The sequence below is a fragment of the Panulirus ornatus genome, chromosome 36 (genome assembly GCF_036320965.1).
Source record: "Panulirus ornatus isolate Po-2019 chromosome 36, ASM3632096v1, whole genome shotgun sequence".
Classification (NCBI taxonomy): Eukaryota; Metazoa; Arthropoda; class Malacostraca; order Decapoda; family Palinuridae; genus Panulirus; species Panulirus ornatus.
Genome location: NC_092259.1, coordinates 12,082,358 through 12,096,627, shown reverse-complemented (window position 1 = coordinate 12,096,627; position 14,270 = coordinate 12,082,358). Strand labels below are relative to the sequence as shown.

General features: G+C 38.7%; 1 protein-coding gene across 1 annotated transcript in view; it reads right to left on the bottom strand.

The window, feature by feature from the left end:
• The window catches only part of cyst (rho guanine nucleotide exchange factor 18 cysts), a 642,386-nt gene that overhangs the window by 5,739 nt on the left and 622,377 nt on the right, over positions 1-14,270 (bottom strand). Inside the window, 2 exon segments of the mRNA XM_071683416.1 lie at positions 7,713-7,872; positions 9,642-9,825. Of these exon segments, the coding sequence (XP_071539517.1) occupies positions 7,713-7,872; positions 9,642-9,825 (344 nt within the window).

The following is a 14,270-nucleotide window of genomic DNA, read 5'->3' as shown; positions in this document are numbered from 1 at the left end:
TGCAGAAGTAAAATTGCTGGAGAAAGAGACCCAAGAGGTGTTTGGGCAGTAGTTACAGAGAAGGAATGCAAATGATTTGGGGATGTAAAAGAGAAAGCGATAGGAGGTCAAAAGGATGGTGAAGGGGTTGAAAAAGAGGGCAAATGAGAGTTAGGATGAGTGAGTATCAATAAACTACAGGGAAAATAAGATGTTTTCAAAGGTTAAAAATGTGCATGAAACAAGATAATCAATAGGCAAATCAGGGAAAGGGACAAAAGGGACAGTGGCAACAGGCAGTGATGAACTGAGGAGGAGACACGTGATTATTTTGAAGGACAGTTGAATGTGTTTGATGACTGGGTGGCAGTTAGGGTACGTGGGTTGGGGTGGTATGCAAAGTGAGAGTCATGGAGAGTGATTTGGTGAAGACAGAAGGGGTGGTGAAAGACTTATGATGCAATGTGGTAAGATGACTGGAGTGGATAGTACTGCAGTTGAATTTCTTAAAACATGGGGGAGACTGTGTCCTAGAATGGTAGGCAAGTATTTTCAGTGAATGTACAGATCATAATGAGTTGCCTGAGGATAAGTGGAAAGCATATATAATGCTACTGTATAAAGGTAAGAGGGATAAATCTGATGTATAAGTCTGATGGGTGTGCCTGTTAAGTTGTATGGGAGGGTATTCATTGAAAGGGCGACGACCTATTTTTTTCAGAAACTACATGCAGATGATGGTCTCCTCAGACAGCAAAAATGGAGTAAATCACAATACAAGATACTGTCCTATTATTTTGATAATAAACAACCCCCAAAAGTGATATACAATGAATCAATTCAAACATTTATTGATAAGAAGGCACAATTAAGATGGTGCTGGTGGTAGCCATGCAAGCCTTAATTTGAGTAGCGAATGCTCTAAAAACAGGAGATCTTAAATACATGGAAACTGAAAGGGAATGTTTAGACTGCACTGTAAAACTTATTATAAAAGTTCTTAGAAAGTGATCTGGAAATTTCCTGTACCAATATGTCACAGAAAAAGCTTGAGTGAAGGGGCAGATGGCTCATCAACAGTGGATCTTGGAATCATATCCAACAGACTGGAAATTAGAAACAATTCCTCAGTTCCTGTTTAAAGAGAGACAATCATGCACACTTTTGAGTTTAAGTAAATGGTTAAGAGGAAACAAAAATATAAGGGAGGGAACTTAATGGAGTAGACCAAATCCTGTAGGATCGTGGGAAGTGGTATTCCAGTCAGCATATATGGTGGGGTGACAACAGGAATGGATGATGGCAACAAGTATGAATATGTACATGTGTATATATGTATATGTCTGTGTATGTACATGTATGTATATGCTGAAATGTATAAGTATGTATATGTGCGTGTGTGGGCGTTTATGTATATATATGTGTATGTGTTGGAGAATTCCTTGTCTGTTTCCTTACACTACCTCGCTAACACGGGAGACGGCGACTAAGTATAATAAAAAAAATAATAAAATATATATATATATATATATATATATATATATATATATATATATATATATATATATATATATATATATATATTTTTCTTTTTTCATACTATTCGCTATTTCCCGCATTAGCGAGGTAGCGTTAAGAACAGAGGACTGAGCCTTTGAGGGAACATCCTCACTTGGCCCCCTTCTCTGTTCCTTCTTTAGGAAAATGAAAAACGAGAGGGGAGGATTTCCAGCCCCCTGTTCCCTTCCCTTTTAGTTGCCTTCTACGACACGCAGGGAATACGTGGAAAGAATTCTTTCTCCCCTATCCCCAGGGATATATATATATATATATATATATATATATTTTTTTTTTGCTTTGTCGGTCTCCCGCGTTTGCGAGGTAGCGCAAGGAAACAGACGAAAGAAATGGCCCAACCCATCCCCATACACATGTATATACATACGTCCACACACGCAAATATACATACCTACACAGCTTTCCATGGTTTACCCCAGACGCTTCACATGCCTTGATTCAATCCACTGACAGCACGTCAACCCCGGTATACCACATCGCTCCAATTCACTCTATTCCTTGCCCTCCTTTCACCCTCCTGCATGTTCAGGCCCCGATCACACAAAATCTTTTTCACTCCATCTTTCCACCTCCAATTTGGTCTCCCTCTTCTCCTCGTTCCCTCCACCTCCGACACATATATCCTCTTGGTCAATCTTTCCTCACTCATTCTCTCCATGTGACCAAACCATTTCAAAACACCCTCTTCTGCTCTCTCAACCACGCTCTTTTTATTTCCACACATCTCTCTTACCCTTACGTTACTTACTCGATCAAACCACCTCACACCACACATTGTCCTCAAACATCTCATTTCCAGCACATCCATCCTCCTGCGCACAACTCTATCCATAGTCCACGCCTCGCAACCATACAACATTGTTGGAACCACTATTCCTTCAAACATACCCATTTTTGCTTTCCGAGATAATGTTCTCGACTTCCACACATTCTTCAAGGCTCCCAGAATTTTCGCCCCCTCCCCCACCCTATGATCCACTTCCGCTTCCATGTTTCCATCCGCTGCCAGATCCACTCCCAGATATCTAAAACACTTCACTTCCTCCAGTTTTTCTCCATTCAAACTCACCTCCCAATTGACTTGACCCTCAACCCTACTGTACCTAATAACCTTGCTCTTATTCACATTTACTCTTAACTTTCTTCTTTCACACACTTTACCAAACTCAGTCACCAGCTTCTGCAGTTTCTCACATGAATCAGCCACCAGCGCTGTATCATCAGCGAACAACAACTGACTCACTTCCCAAGCTCTCTCATCCCCAACAGACTTCATACTTGCCCCTCTTTCCAAAACTCTTGCATTCACCTCCCTAACACCCCCATCCATAAACAAATTAAACAACCATGGAGACATCACACACCCCTGCCGCAAACCTACATTCACTGAGAACCAATCACTTATATATATATATATATATATATATATATATATATATATATATGTTAGAAGCAGTGAAAAGTTTTTATCGAGGATGTAAGGCATCCCTGGGGATAGGGGAGAAAGAATACTTCCCACATATTCCCTGCGTGTCGTAGAAGGCGACTAAAAGGGGAGGGAGTGGGTGGCTGGAAATCCTCCCCTCTCGTTTTTTTCAATTTTCCAAAAGAAGGAACTGAGAAGGGGGCCAGGTGAGGATGTTCCCTCAAAGGCCCATTCCTCTGTTCTTAACGCTACCTCGCTGACGTGGGAAATGGCGAATAGTACGAAAGAAAAGAAAAAGATATATATATATATAAAGGGATAGATAAGAAAAAGATAGGTCAACAGCATCAGATATCTAGAGGGTAAGAAAAGCACTTGAAGGGAGTACATCAAGGGAGCAGGAGAGAGTAAATGTTGAACAAGTCTACAACATAGGCATCACATTACAGGACAATGTCACTTATGAGAATAGTATACAAACTACAGGGAAATATCATCAAGAAACAGATGGTAGAGTACTTGTAAAGGAAGAGGTCTTGCATTATGAACCTTCAGAGCTCTTATGGTAAGCTGACAGCAGCCTATATAAAAGAAATGAATGGGGATATTGTGTGTTTTGTGGTGCAAGAGGTCATTTCATACTGTCACTTAAGGACTTCCAAGGAAGAGGGGGGAATTTCCAAATGAGAATAAAAGGAGGTTCCTTATCTGTATTGGTAATCTAAACAAAATAGATGAGAGGTAACAAGTCCAAGGTGCCTTCTTAAATTGGGAGAAAGTAAACAGTGGGCTAATGCTATTCCTGATCAATGTAAGTGATTTGGATCTTGAAAGAAAAAATGAGTATCCATAACTATGACAACCAAATGAATGCTTAGACAGGGTGCATCAATAATGAGATACATGGTTAATGACATTCAACCTAACCAAATACAAAGTGATGAGGATGGGACACACTGCAATGAGGCCAAGCTATGACTTATTCAGCAGGTGGACATTTATAGAAATATCCCAGTGAGAAGGATTTTAGCGATGATGCAGTATCAAGACATTCATCAAAAAACCACATAAGGAGAATATAAAAACTGCCTTCAAGGATAAAATGTTCAGAAAAATATTCACATCATATATTGGACCCAAATTAGTGGTTGCAGCACCAGTGTAGTCACCCCACATGAAAAAACATAGATTTGCTTGAGATGGTCCATAGGAGGGCAACAATAACTTCCAGGATGGCTATGAGAAAGGTAAACAAATGCCTGTGCCATCTCGAGAATGAGAAGAAAACACCTGAAATAAAGGAAATAAACCGCAGCAAGAGTACATCGGTCATGAACTTGCATGCATTGAAAGAAAGAGGGACATGGAAAGACATGATCACATCTTTTAAACTATTCACTGAATATAATGATATAACATGGAACAATTCTTTTAAGATGGGGGAAACCAATTAACCAGATGGCATAGCAGGAAAATTAAGAAGAGAAGAATCAGAGAAAAAGGGAGGAAATACTTAAATAGTAATGGAATAGCATATGAATGGAACACACAAAGTATATGTGAATATGAGAAACAATCAAACTCAGGAGATTAAAAAACTGAAAAGATAGGTTATGTTGGGGCCCTGTGAGTGTAAAACTTCCCCCTATATGCACAAATTGCAAATCACACATACCTGTGAACTGAGTAGGTGGGCTGCAGAAGTGAGTGCAAGAGAGAAAACAAAGTTGGGTTGAAGTTACTGATGTGCTGTAATAGCCTGATGACAAAATACATACGAAGAGGTTCTGAACTAGCATTTGGTCCAAGGACAATGTGTACTGTGTACAAGCGAGATTAAAGAGAAATAACTGTGAAGCAGTTCTACCGACTGAAAGTACATGAACTGGGAAGGGATGCACTGAAAGTCCTGTTACTTGGCATACGGATAAGTGAAAAGATGCCACAGATGTTAAATTTGTAAAATCAAAAACTATCCTACAAAACTGCATATACATGCTTATACTCATCCTCTTGTACATGTATGTGAATGCATTAACATATGAAGGATAAACAAATGGAATTGAGTCAAGAAAAACCAACAGTGAGCAAACGAGTCTTTAATAACCAGTGAAGAAAAAAGAATATTTGAACAAGGTCTGCAAGAAGAAGTTCAAATGATGGCTAGTTATCAGCGCAACTGTTGAAAATCCTAAACCTTTTAAAGGAAGCCTAAATATAAAATTCTATATAAACAAGTTTTCAGATATCTTTTTCGTGTTAAAAAGTACAGAATAACCATTAGGTTTCAATATCTTACAAATTCCAAAAAATCAAATCAAGATTCAGATGCACAACCAGAAGAGTTTGATATTGACTTTAAATGGTCCAGGTGACAATGACTCTGAAGACAATACTGATCACAAAGATCTAAATGATGATTATGAGGAAGAGAGTGATGATGACTATTACTTCTAGAGTTGATATGATAGTTATATCTAGACTTGCAGCTATTTGTTGTATCTCTATAACCTATCATGAGATGACCATGTGTCATAAATATATTCTTAAGTATATCCTTCTCCTTAGGTAATTATACAAACTATAGTAAGACTGTATGTTGCAACTAAAAGGCATATGGTCTTCCAACACTTATTTATGACTTGGGAAGGAAGATACCCACTTTGCAAGGCTTGTGAGAAATATTTCCATAGTGCCCCAGAGGTATACACCCTTTCCATGACTATTCATGGCTTCCTATACTGTGCAGAGATGTAGCATTCACTCATTTTAATTTAAATTGCAACAGTATGGCACGCTCCATTCTGCACACTTTTTGGCTCAAATTATGTAGTAGCCAGCATGGAAACAAATCGTTTTAACTTAAAAAAGAAGACAAACAACTTTTTAACTGAAATTCATAGTACTAAAGCACAGATATGAACGTGGTGGAGTAAAGCAACAAAATAAGCCTGAAGTATTACGTAGATGAACTGGCTTGACATTCATCCAGCCCAAATACATGAAAAGCGAAAGTAAAGTGGTGGCTTCTAAGTAGTGGACTTTTACAGAGCTGCTTTCTCTAGACCTTGGGAGTCATTCTTGGATACTAAAGGTCATTATTTTGAAACCACTGAATATCTACATGTAACATTACAGAATCTGCTATTTAGATGTCACAGTAGTCATACTGAAGTGGTTAGTGTACAGTCATACATAACTGAAAAAAGGAAATAAAATCATTACAAAATGTATAAAAATCAAATGTTAACCTGAAGAAAATATATTCCTGGCTATCTTGAGCTTGGTGTGCCATCATCTGCGAGAGTAAGGTAATTGCTACTTTCATCTGGCTGCACAATTTGCCACAAAGTCTTTGTCATCTCAATAAATAATGAGTCAGGAGAAACCATATGGTATGCCAGAAGACAGTCGCCTGGTTGTGTGACTTTCATTTCCTAAATGTCTTTACTATTACTGGTAAACTGTGTTGACATGTCTACAAAGCAAACTGTTAAGTATAGCAGGAACTGTTCTATTAACTATGAAAAATACCTTGTATCTTAAAAACATGAGTACAAGAATTTGGAGACTAAAGATATATCATGAAATACAGAGCATGTCTAAGGAAAAATATTAATTATATAGAAATACAAGGGGCACTATGATCTTGGAGTGTGAAGGAGATTCAGTATGAGCTATCCTACTGTGAACTTGTAAAATGAAATACATAGATATGTAAAGATAATTTTAAAGGTGACACTGATTTTTTCACTTGACTATAAGCCATAGAAACATGTCTACACAAGCTGCCAGTAATGGCATTTGGCCAAGCATGATGTGGAATCTGAAAATTCAAATAAAGCAAAATTCTCCCTTCCAATGACTCTGTTGACTGCTGCTCTCTCCAATGCAGCTAAGTCAATCCAACCACCTTTTTAATAGGTAGTATTTCCAATTCCTCCCAAATTCTTAGATTATATTCCCCTTTTTCTCTATACTGTTCTATCTACTTAAGATGTTCTGTATTTCATTTCAGATCTGGCCCCATAGAAGACTTTTGTCTGTAACCAGAGTCTATTAAATCTTCAACAATACCAGGGATTATGCTAGACAGATATCAAACTAAAATATCTTTCCCTATGTCCAGCAAGAAAGTTGTACAGATCATTCGATGTAATACTAGGGGAAATAGGAAACATGCATGGAAAAACTATAGAAACATTTAAAAGAAACCTTGATATATGGTTGAGATCAGTCCCAGATGAACCCAAGAATAACAACTGTAAAATGTGCATGGTGGAGGAGAGAAACAGTATTATTCATCAAGCAAGACATGCGGCAAGCACTATGTGTTAGCCCTGCCTTTCTAGCAAAATCTCATTGTAAGCAGTTGCAGGTAGGCACCCAAAGGTGATAGTAATTTTGAATATGCTGGACCATGTTTTCTGGAAGTTTACAGGTTTTAGAAACAGATTTTTTTTTATATTTTACCTGAAGTGCATGTCAATTCTGCCAACAGCTCAATTTAAACTTACACCAAATTTAATGTTCATTTATCAAACCACCATACTATGAATTTTGCAAAGAAGGAAACCCATGCACTAGCACATCACATCCTCTACTTGACTCTGACTTTAAACCACTTCTGATATACGTTCTGCTGTCTTCATTAGATTCTTCTAATGTCACCAGCTTTATCTAATATTGCACAGCAGGTACGCAAAGAAACCAGAAGCAAGTGACCTACCTGTGTGATGTTCATCATGGATAGTATGAGCAGGTGGAGTAGTAGTAAGGACAGTTAGGGTGGGACTGAGGATGATACCCTGGGCCTTGAGAGCTTCCAGCTTTCGGTATAAAGTTTCACGTTGCTGCTCAACGTCTTGCTGTTCGCAACGTAATTGTTCCTGTGGAGGGAGAGAACAGTAATCAGAGTATTTTCTATCAACTAATCCTTTCAAATACATTATACTATGAATTTTTCCTAAAATACAGTAAACTTTAAATAATCTTCATATTCAATCATTTTGTTTACAATAGATCATTGTACATTCGTGAGCTAAGGATATAAGCAAAAATATTGTGAACCAATCTAGTTATCATATAAAAATAGGGGCTCCGGTTTTAGCACATTACACATGACAGCTAGGGAGTGGACAAGTGCTAATGAGGCCAATTCTTCATCTGTTTCTGGCATACCCTCCTAATTTCTAAACCTGTTTCCACACTTTGTTTACTTATGTGCGGCTTGCCTATCCCAAAATCTGATTAATTACATGATAATTACATGACTTTTTGTCATATTCATGTCAGTGGCAAAATATATCTTACACAGAGGGTTCCTATTAAGCTGTGGAAGAGCCTCATCACAATGAATTACAGTGTCCACAAAAAATCCTCGTCTGCTTCCCCACATACTTTCAGATGTGATGTCACACTTACATGTTATCACTATGCCAGCTCTTGCTTGTCTGTAATGTCTGGGCATGGAATTGGCAAGGTTCCTGAAGTTAATTCTAGGTCAAAGTTTTGGTTCCATAGGGTCTTGATCTCCTGAGAGGGGCATGACAATAGTGAGGTGTTGCAGGAAGCAGTTGCCTGACTGTGCATTCACAGCACCCAAAGATCTCAGGAGTACCTACATTTTATTTTGCCTTAAGGCAGATATTCAGGCTTTTTCTTCCTTAGAAAGGTAAAAGCCAACCATCTCAAAGTACAGGGGAAGAAACAGTGTCCAGATGCCAAATTCCCAAAATGAAGTGGCATCCTAGAGGCACACTCAGGTGGGTTGCTAGCCCTCACACCATTAGTCTCTGTGATCAGATGCAAGATAATTTCACTGAGAGCAGCATCATATGCTTGTACCCACAATAATCCTTAGCCATGAATGGCCTTAGAAAATATTTCGGCGATGGACAAGACTTTCCTCAGACACTGTTGTGGGCATCAAAAACATGCACACTAATCCTTGGGTAAACGAAAATGCACAAATGCTAGCTTTAATACTTTCCCTTTCTCTCTAAAGAAAGCTTTTGCATTTTTTAATTCTTAAAATTTCATTGTCTCTGGTATCACTTTTATCACTTTCAATTCATTAAGAATGTGATATTAAGTCTTATCACTGGATTTTTTTCGATGACATTTTAAAAGCACTAACCACATGGCTGGGGTTACACAAAGCATATGAATATGGTGCAAATGTAGATGCAGTTGACAAAACTGTGATAGTGATGTCAGCATATGCCAGAAAAACAAAATGAAAAATAAATTTTGCTAGTTTTAAGTTTCTCTATATTTCAGCACTCTCAGCAAAACTAAAAATATTTGATGAATATGAAAACTACACAATGGTCTGGGACAAATTACAAGTAGCTCTTATAAAAAGTTATATGATGTTTTCCAATGAGAAACAATTAAGTTTAATATATTCAATTCAGATTATGAATTTACTGTATATCTGATGTGGTTGGGAGTACAGTTTAGGGGATTTGGCATATGCATGGTATGAATGCTGACAATCAGAATGTTGATTTGCAAATGAACATGAATTCAGCACTGGAATCCTACACTTCTTACAAACTTTAATTCCCAATCTGTATCATGAATGTCCAAAAATGTTTCTGGAATAACTATGAGACCATTAGTAGATGACATCTAATTCTGAATTTGTACTCACCTGCTTTTTTCCAATTTCTGATTTCTTCTCAGAAATCCATTTTTCTTGAGCATCTCTCTCTTTATTCCATTGTGCTCGTTCAAGACTGATTTGTTCTTGGATATTACGAAGCTCTTCTAGTTTTTGTGAGTGCCGGAAACGACCATCAATTGATGCACCACCAACAACCAGTTTAGACCTCAATCTGAGACAGAAATAGTGTAAAAAAAGGTATAAACAATTTTCTTAAAATGACAGAAACAAAGTATACAAATTCACTATACTAACATATATATTTACTACACTACTTCACAGTGTAGTTGTTAACGTTTCTGATCATGAGTCAGCAATGGCTACCTTGGGTTGGGCCCATCAAACCAATGTATTCATCCTTCCTTCAGGGTAGGTTGATAAATGGCTACCTAAGTGAGGCTAGTGTGTGTGTGTGTGTGTGTGTGTGTGTGTGTGTGTGTGTGCACATACATATGTGAATACATGTTACATAAATACACAGTTATGAAACAAGGCAACAGGAGTGTACAAATCTCTCCCCACAACACAAATGGTCCCAAAGATACACCCTAACCAAAGATCTTCACTCACATAGTAACGTGTTGCAACATGAGACTTGTAAAACTTGTAAATTTTTTTTCCCCAAAAGAAGGAGCAGAGAAGGATGCCAGGTGAGGATATTCCTTCAAAGGCCCAGTCCTCTGTTGCTACCTCGCTAATGCGGGAAATGTCTAATAGTATGAAAGAAGAAAATATATCTTTCATTTCTTTCATACTATTCGCCATTTCCCGCGTCAGCGAGGTAGCGTTAAGAACAGAGGACTGGGCCTCTGAGGAAACATCCTCATCCAGCCCCCTTCTCTGTTCCTTCCTTTGGAAAAAAAAAAAAAAAAAAAAATATATATATATATATATATATATATATATATATATATATATATATATATATATATATATATATACATATATATATATATATATATATATTTTTATATATATATATTATTTATATTTATTCTTATTTTGCTTTGTCGCTGTCTCCTGAGTTAGCGAGGTAGCGCACGGAAACAGACGAAAGAATGGCCCAACCCACCCACATCCACATGTATATACATACACGTTCACACACGCAAATATATATACCTATACATCTCAACGCATACATATATATACACACACACACATATACATATACACACGTGTACATAATTCATACTGTCTGCCTTTATTCATTCCCATCGCCACCCTGCCACACATGTAATAACAACCCCCTCCCCCCTCATGTGCGCGAGGTAGCGCTAGGAAGACAACAAAGGCCCCATTCGTTCACACTCAGTCTCTAGCTGTCATGTAATAATGCACCGAAACCACACCTCCCTTTCCACATCCAGGCCCCACAGAACTTTCATTGGTTTACCCTAGACACTTCACATGCCCTGGTTCAATCCATTGATAGCACGTTGACCCCGGTATATCACATTGTTCCAATTCACTCTATTCCTTGCACGCCTTTCACCCTCCTGCATGTTCAGGCCCAGATCACTCAAAATCTTTTTCACTCCATCTTTCCACCTCCAATTACGTCTCCCACTTCTCGTTCCCTCCCCCTCAGACACGTATATCCTCTTGGTCAATCTTTTCTCACTCATTCTCTCCATGTGACCAAACCATTTCAAAACACCCTCTTCTACTCTCTCAACCACACTCTTTTTATTACCACACATCTCTCTTACCCTTTCATTATTTACTCGATCAAACCACCTCACACCACATATTGTCCTCAAACATCTCATTTCCAGCACATCCACCCTCCTGCGCACAACTCTATCCATAGCCCACGCCTCGCAACCATACAACATTGTTGGAACCACTATTCCTTCAAACATACCCATTTTTTCTTTCCGAGAAAATGTTCTCGACTTCCAAACATTCTTCAAGGCTCCCAGAATTTTCGCCCCCTCCCCCACCGCATGATTCATTTCCGCTTCCATGGTTCCATGCACTGCCAGATCCACTCCCAAATATCTAAAATACTTTACTTCCTCCAGTTTTTCTCCATTCAAACTTACCTCCCAACCCTACTGTACCTAATAACCTTACTCTTATTCACATTTACTCTCAACTTTCTTCTTTCACACACTTTACCAAACTCAGTCACCAGCTTCCGCAGTTGCTCACATGAATCAGCCACCAGCGCTGTATCATCAGCGAACAACAACTGACTCACATCCCAAGCTCTCTCATCCACAACAGACTGCATACTTGCCCCTCTTTCCAAAACTCTTGCATTCACCTCCCTAACACCTCTTTGCCGTTTCCCACATCAGCAAGGAAGCACTGGGTGCAGACAAAGAAATAGCCTCATTTGTACTCATCCGCTCTCTTGATGTTATATATATGCACTGAAACCACAGCTCCATGTCCATAACCAGGTACCACAGACCTTTCCATGGCTTCCCTTCACTGCTTCATATGCCCTAGTTCAGCCAATGAATAGGATATCACTCCCTGTTTATTACGTTGCTTCAATTCACTTTATCCCTTGCACACTCACATCTTCCTGCAAGTTCAAGCCCTGAATGCTCAAAGCATCTATAACTTCAAAACATCCTTCCACCTCCTCCTCAGTTTCCTCCTTACCCTCTTTAGCTTTCTCATGCATACTCCTTTTACTAACACATTTCTCTGTTGCCCTGTCATTTCTTAATTGATCAACCATCCTCACATCCCATACTGTTGTTAAACTTTCATTTCCAACACACCCATCCTCCTCTACACTCATTTAACTGCAGCCCCTGCCTCGCATTCATACAACACCACTAGAACTACTATGCCATCAAATTCATTCATTTTGCTCTCACCAACAGAGTCCTCATTGTGCTCACTTCTTCTTGCATAATTTCATTCTCTGCAATCTCCCTACCCTAGTCAGCAAAACATCCCCATTCCTCCAAGTTTACTTCATTTGAACTTACCCTCCAACTAACATGTCTCTCTTCACTACTAACCCTAATAACCTTGCTTGTATTCACATTCAAGTCTTAACTTTTCTCTTTCAAACACTCTTCTAATCTCAGACACCAGACTCTCCTGATTCTTGCTCAAATCTGCAACCAGTGCTATGTCATCCACAAACAACAACTGCCTCATCTCCAAAGCCCCAACCCCAAACAAGTATGAATGAGTGTGATTGCAAAGCCAAAATCAAGGAATAAATGTGCAGGGTACCTGTAGAGAGATGTGAAGACTAAACCAGTATATTAATTTTAATAAGAAAGGAAGAACAGAAATCCTGACACAGAAGGTTTAAGGTGGTTCTGAGCACCAATTCAATAATCTCAAGTTATGAGAGTAGTATTGCTGCTATGACAGCAAAAAGCTCTACAGCTAATACTATTACAGATAAAAAATACTACTGATATTGTTATTGATTACTTCCAATTACTCTTAGGACAGATTCTGTAATAAAATGATTTATTCTATTGCAGAAGAGTAGTGTGGTTTCAGAAGTAGTAGAGGATGTGTGGATTTGGTGTTTGTTCTGAAGAATGTATGCGAGAAATACTTAGAAAAACAGATGGATTTGTATGTAGCATTAATGGATCTGGAGAAGGCATATGGTAGGGTTGATAAGAGAAGCTTTGTGGAAAGATTTAAGAGTATATGATGCGGGAGGGAAGCTGCTAGAAGCAGTGAAAAGTTTTTACCAGGGATGTAAGGCATGTGTACGAGTAGGGAGAAAGGAGAGTGACTGGTTCCCAGTGAATGACGGTTTGTGGCAGGGGTGCGTGATGTCTCCATGGTTGTTTAATTTGTTTATGGTTGGGGTGGTTAGGGAAGTGAATGCAAGTTTTGGAGAGAGGGGCAAGTATGTAGTAATGTTGTGGATGAGAGAGCTCAGGAAGTGAGTCATTTGTTATTTGCTGATGATACAACGCTGGTGGCTGATTTGGGTGAGAAACTGCAGAAGCTGGTGACTGAGCATGGTAAAGTGTGTGAAAAAAGAAAGTTGAGAGTAAATGTGAATAACAGCAAGGTTATTACGTTCAGTAGGGCAGAGGGACAAGTTAATTGGGAGATAAGTTCGAATGGAGAAAAACTGGAGGAAGAAGTGTTTTAGATATCTGGGAGTAGACTTAGCAGCAGATGGAACCATGGAAGTGGAAGCGAGTCACAGGGTGGGGGAGGGGGTGAAGGTTCTGGGAACATTGAAGAATATATAAAGGGAAGAAGGTTAGCTCCGAGAACAAAAATGGGTATGTTTGAAGGAAGAGTGGTTCCAACAATGTTATATGGTTGCAATACATGGGCTATAGATAGGGTTGTGCAGAGGAGGGAGGATGTTATTACATGTGTGCTGGGGTGGTGACGGGAATGGAAGAAGGCAGCAAGTATGAATATATACATGTGTATATATGTATATGTCTGTGTATGTTTATGTAGGTATACATTGAAATGTATATGTACGTAATGTGCATGTATGGGCATTTATGTATATACATGTGTATATGGGTGAATTTGGCCATTCTTTGTCTGTTTCCTTACGCTACCTCGCTGACGCAGGAGACAGCGATTAAGAAATAATAACTAAATGAATAAATAAAATAATGAGGAATGCGCTAGAATGATATGAATACT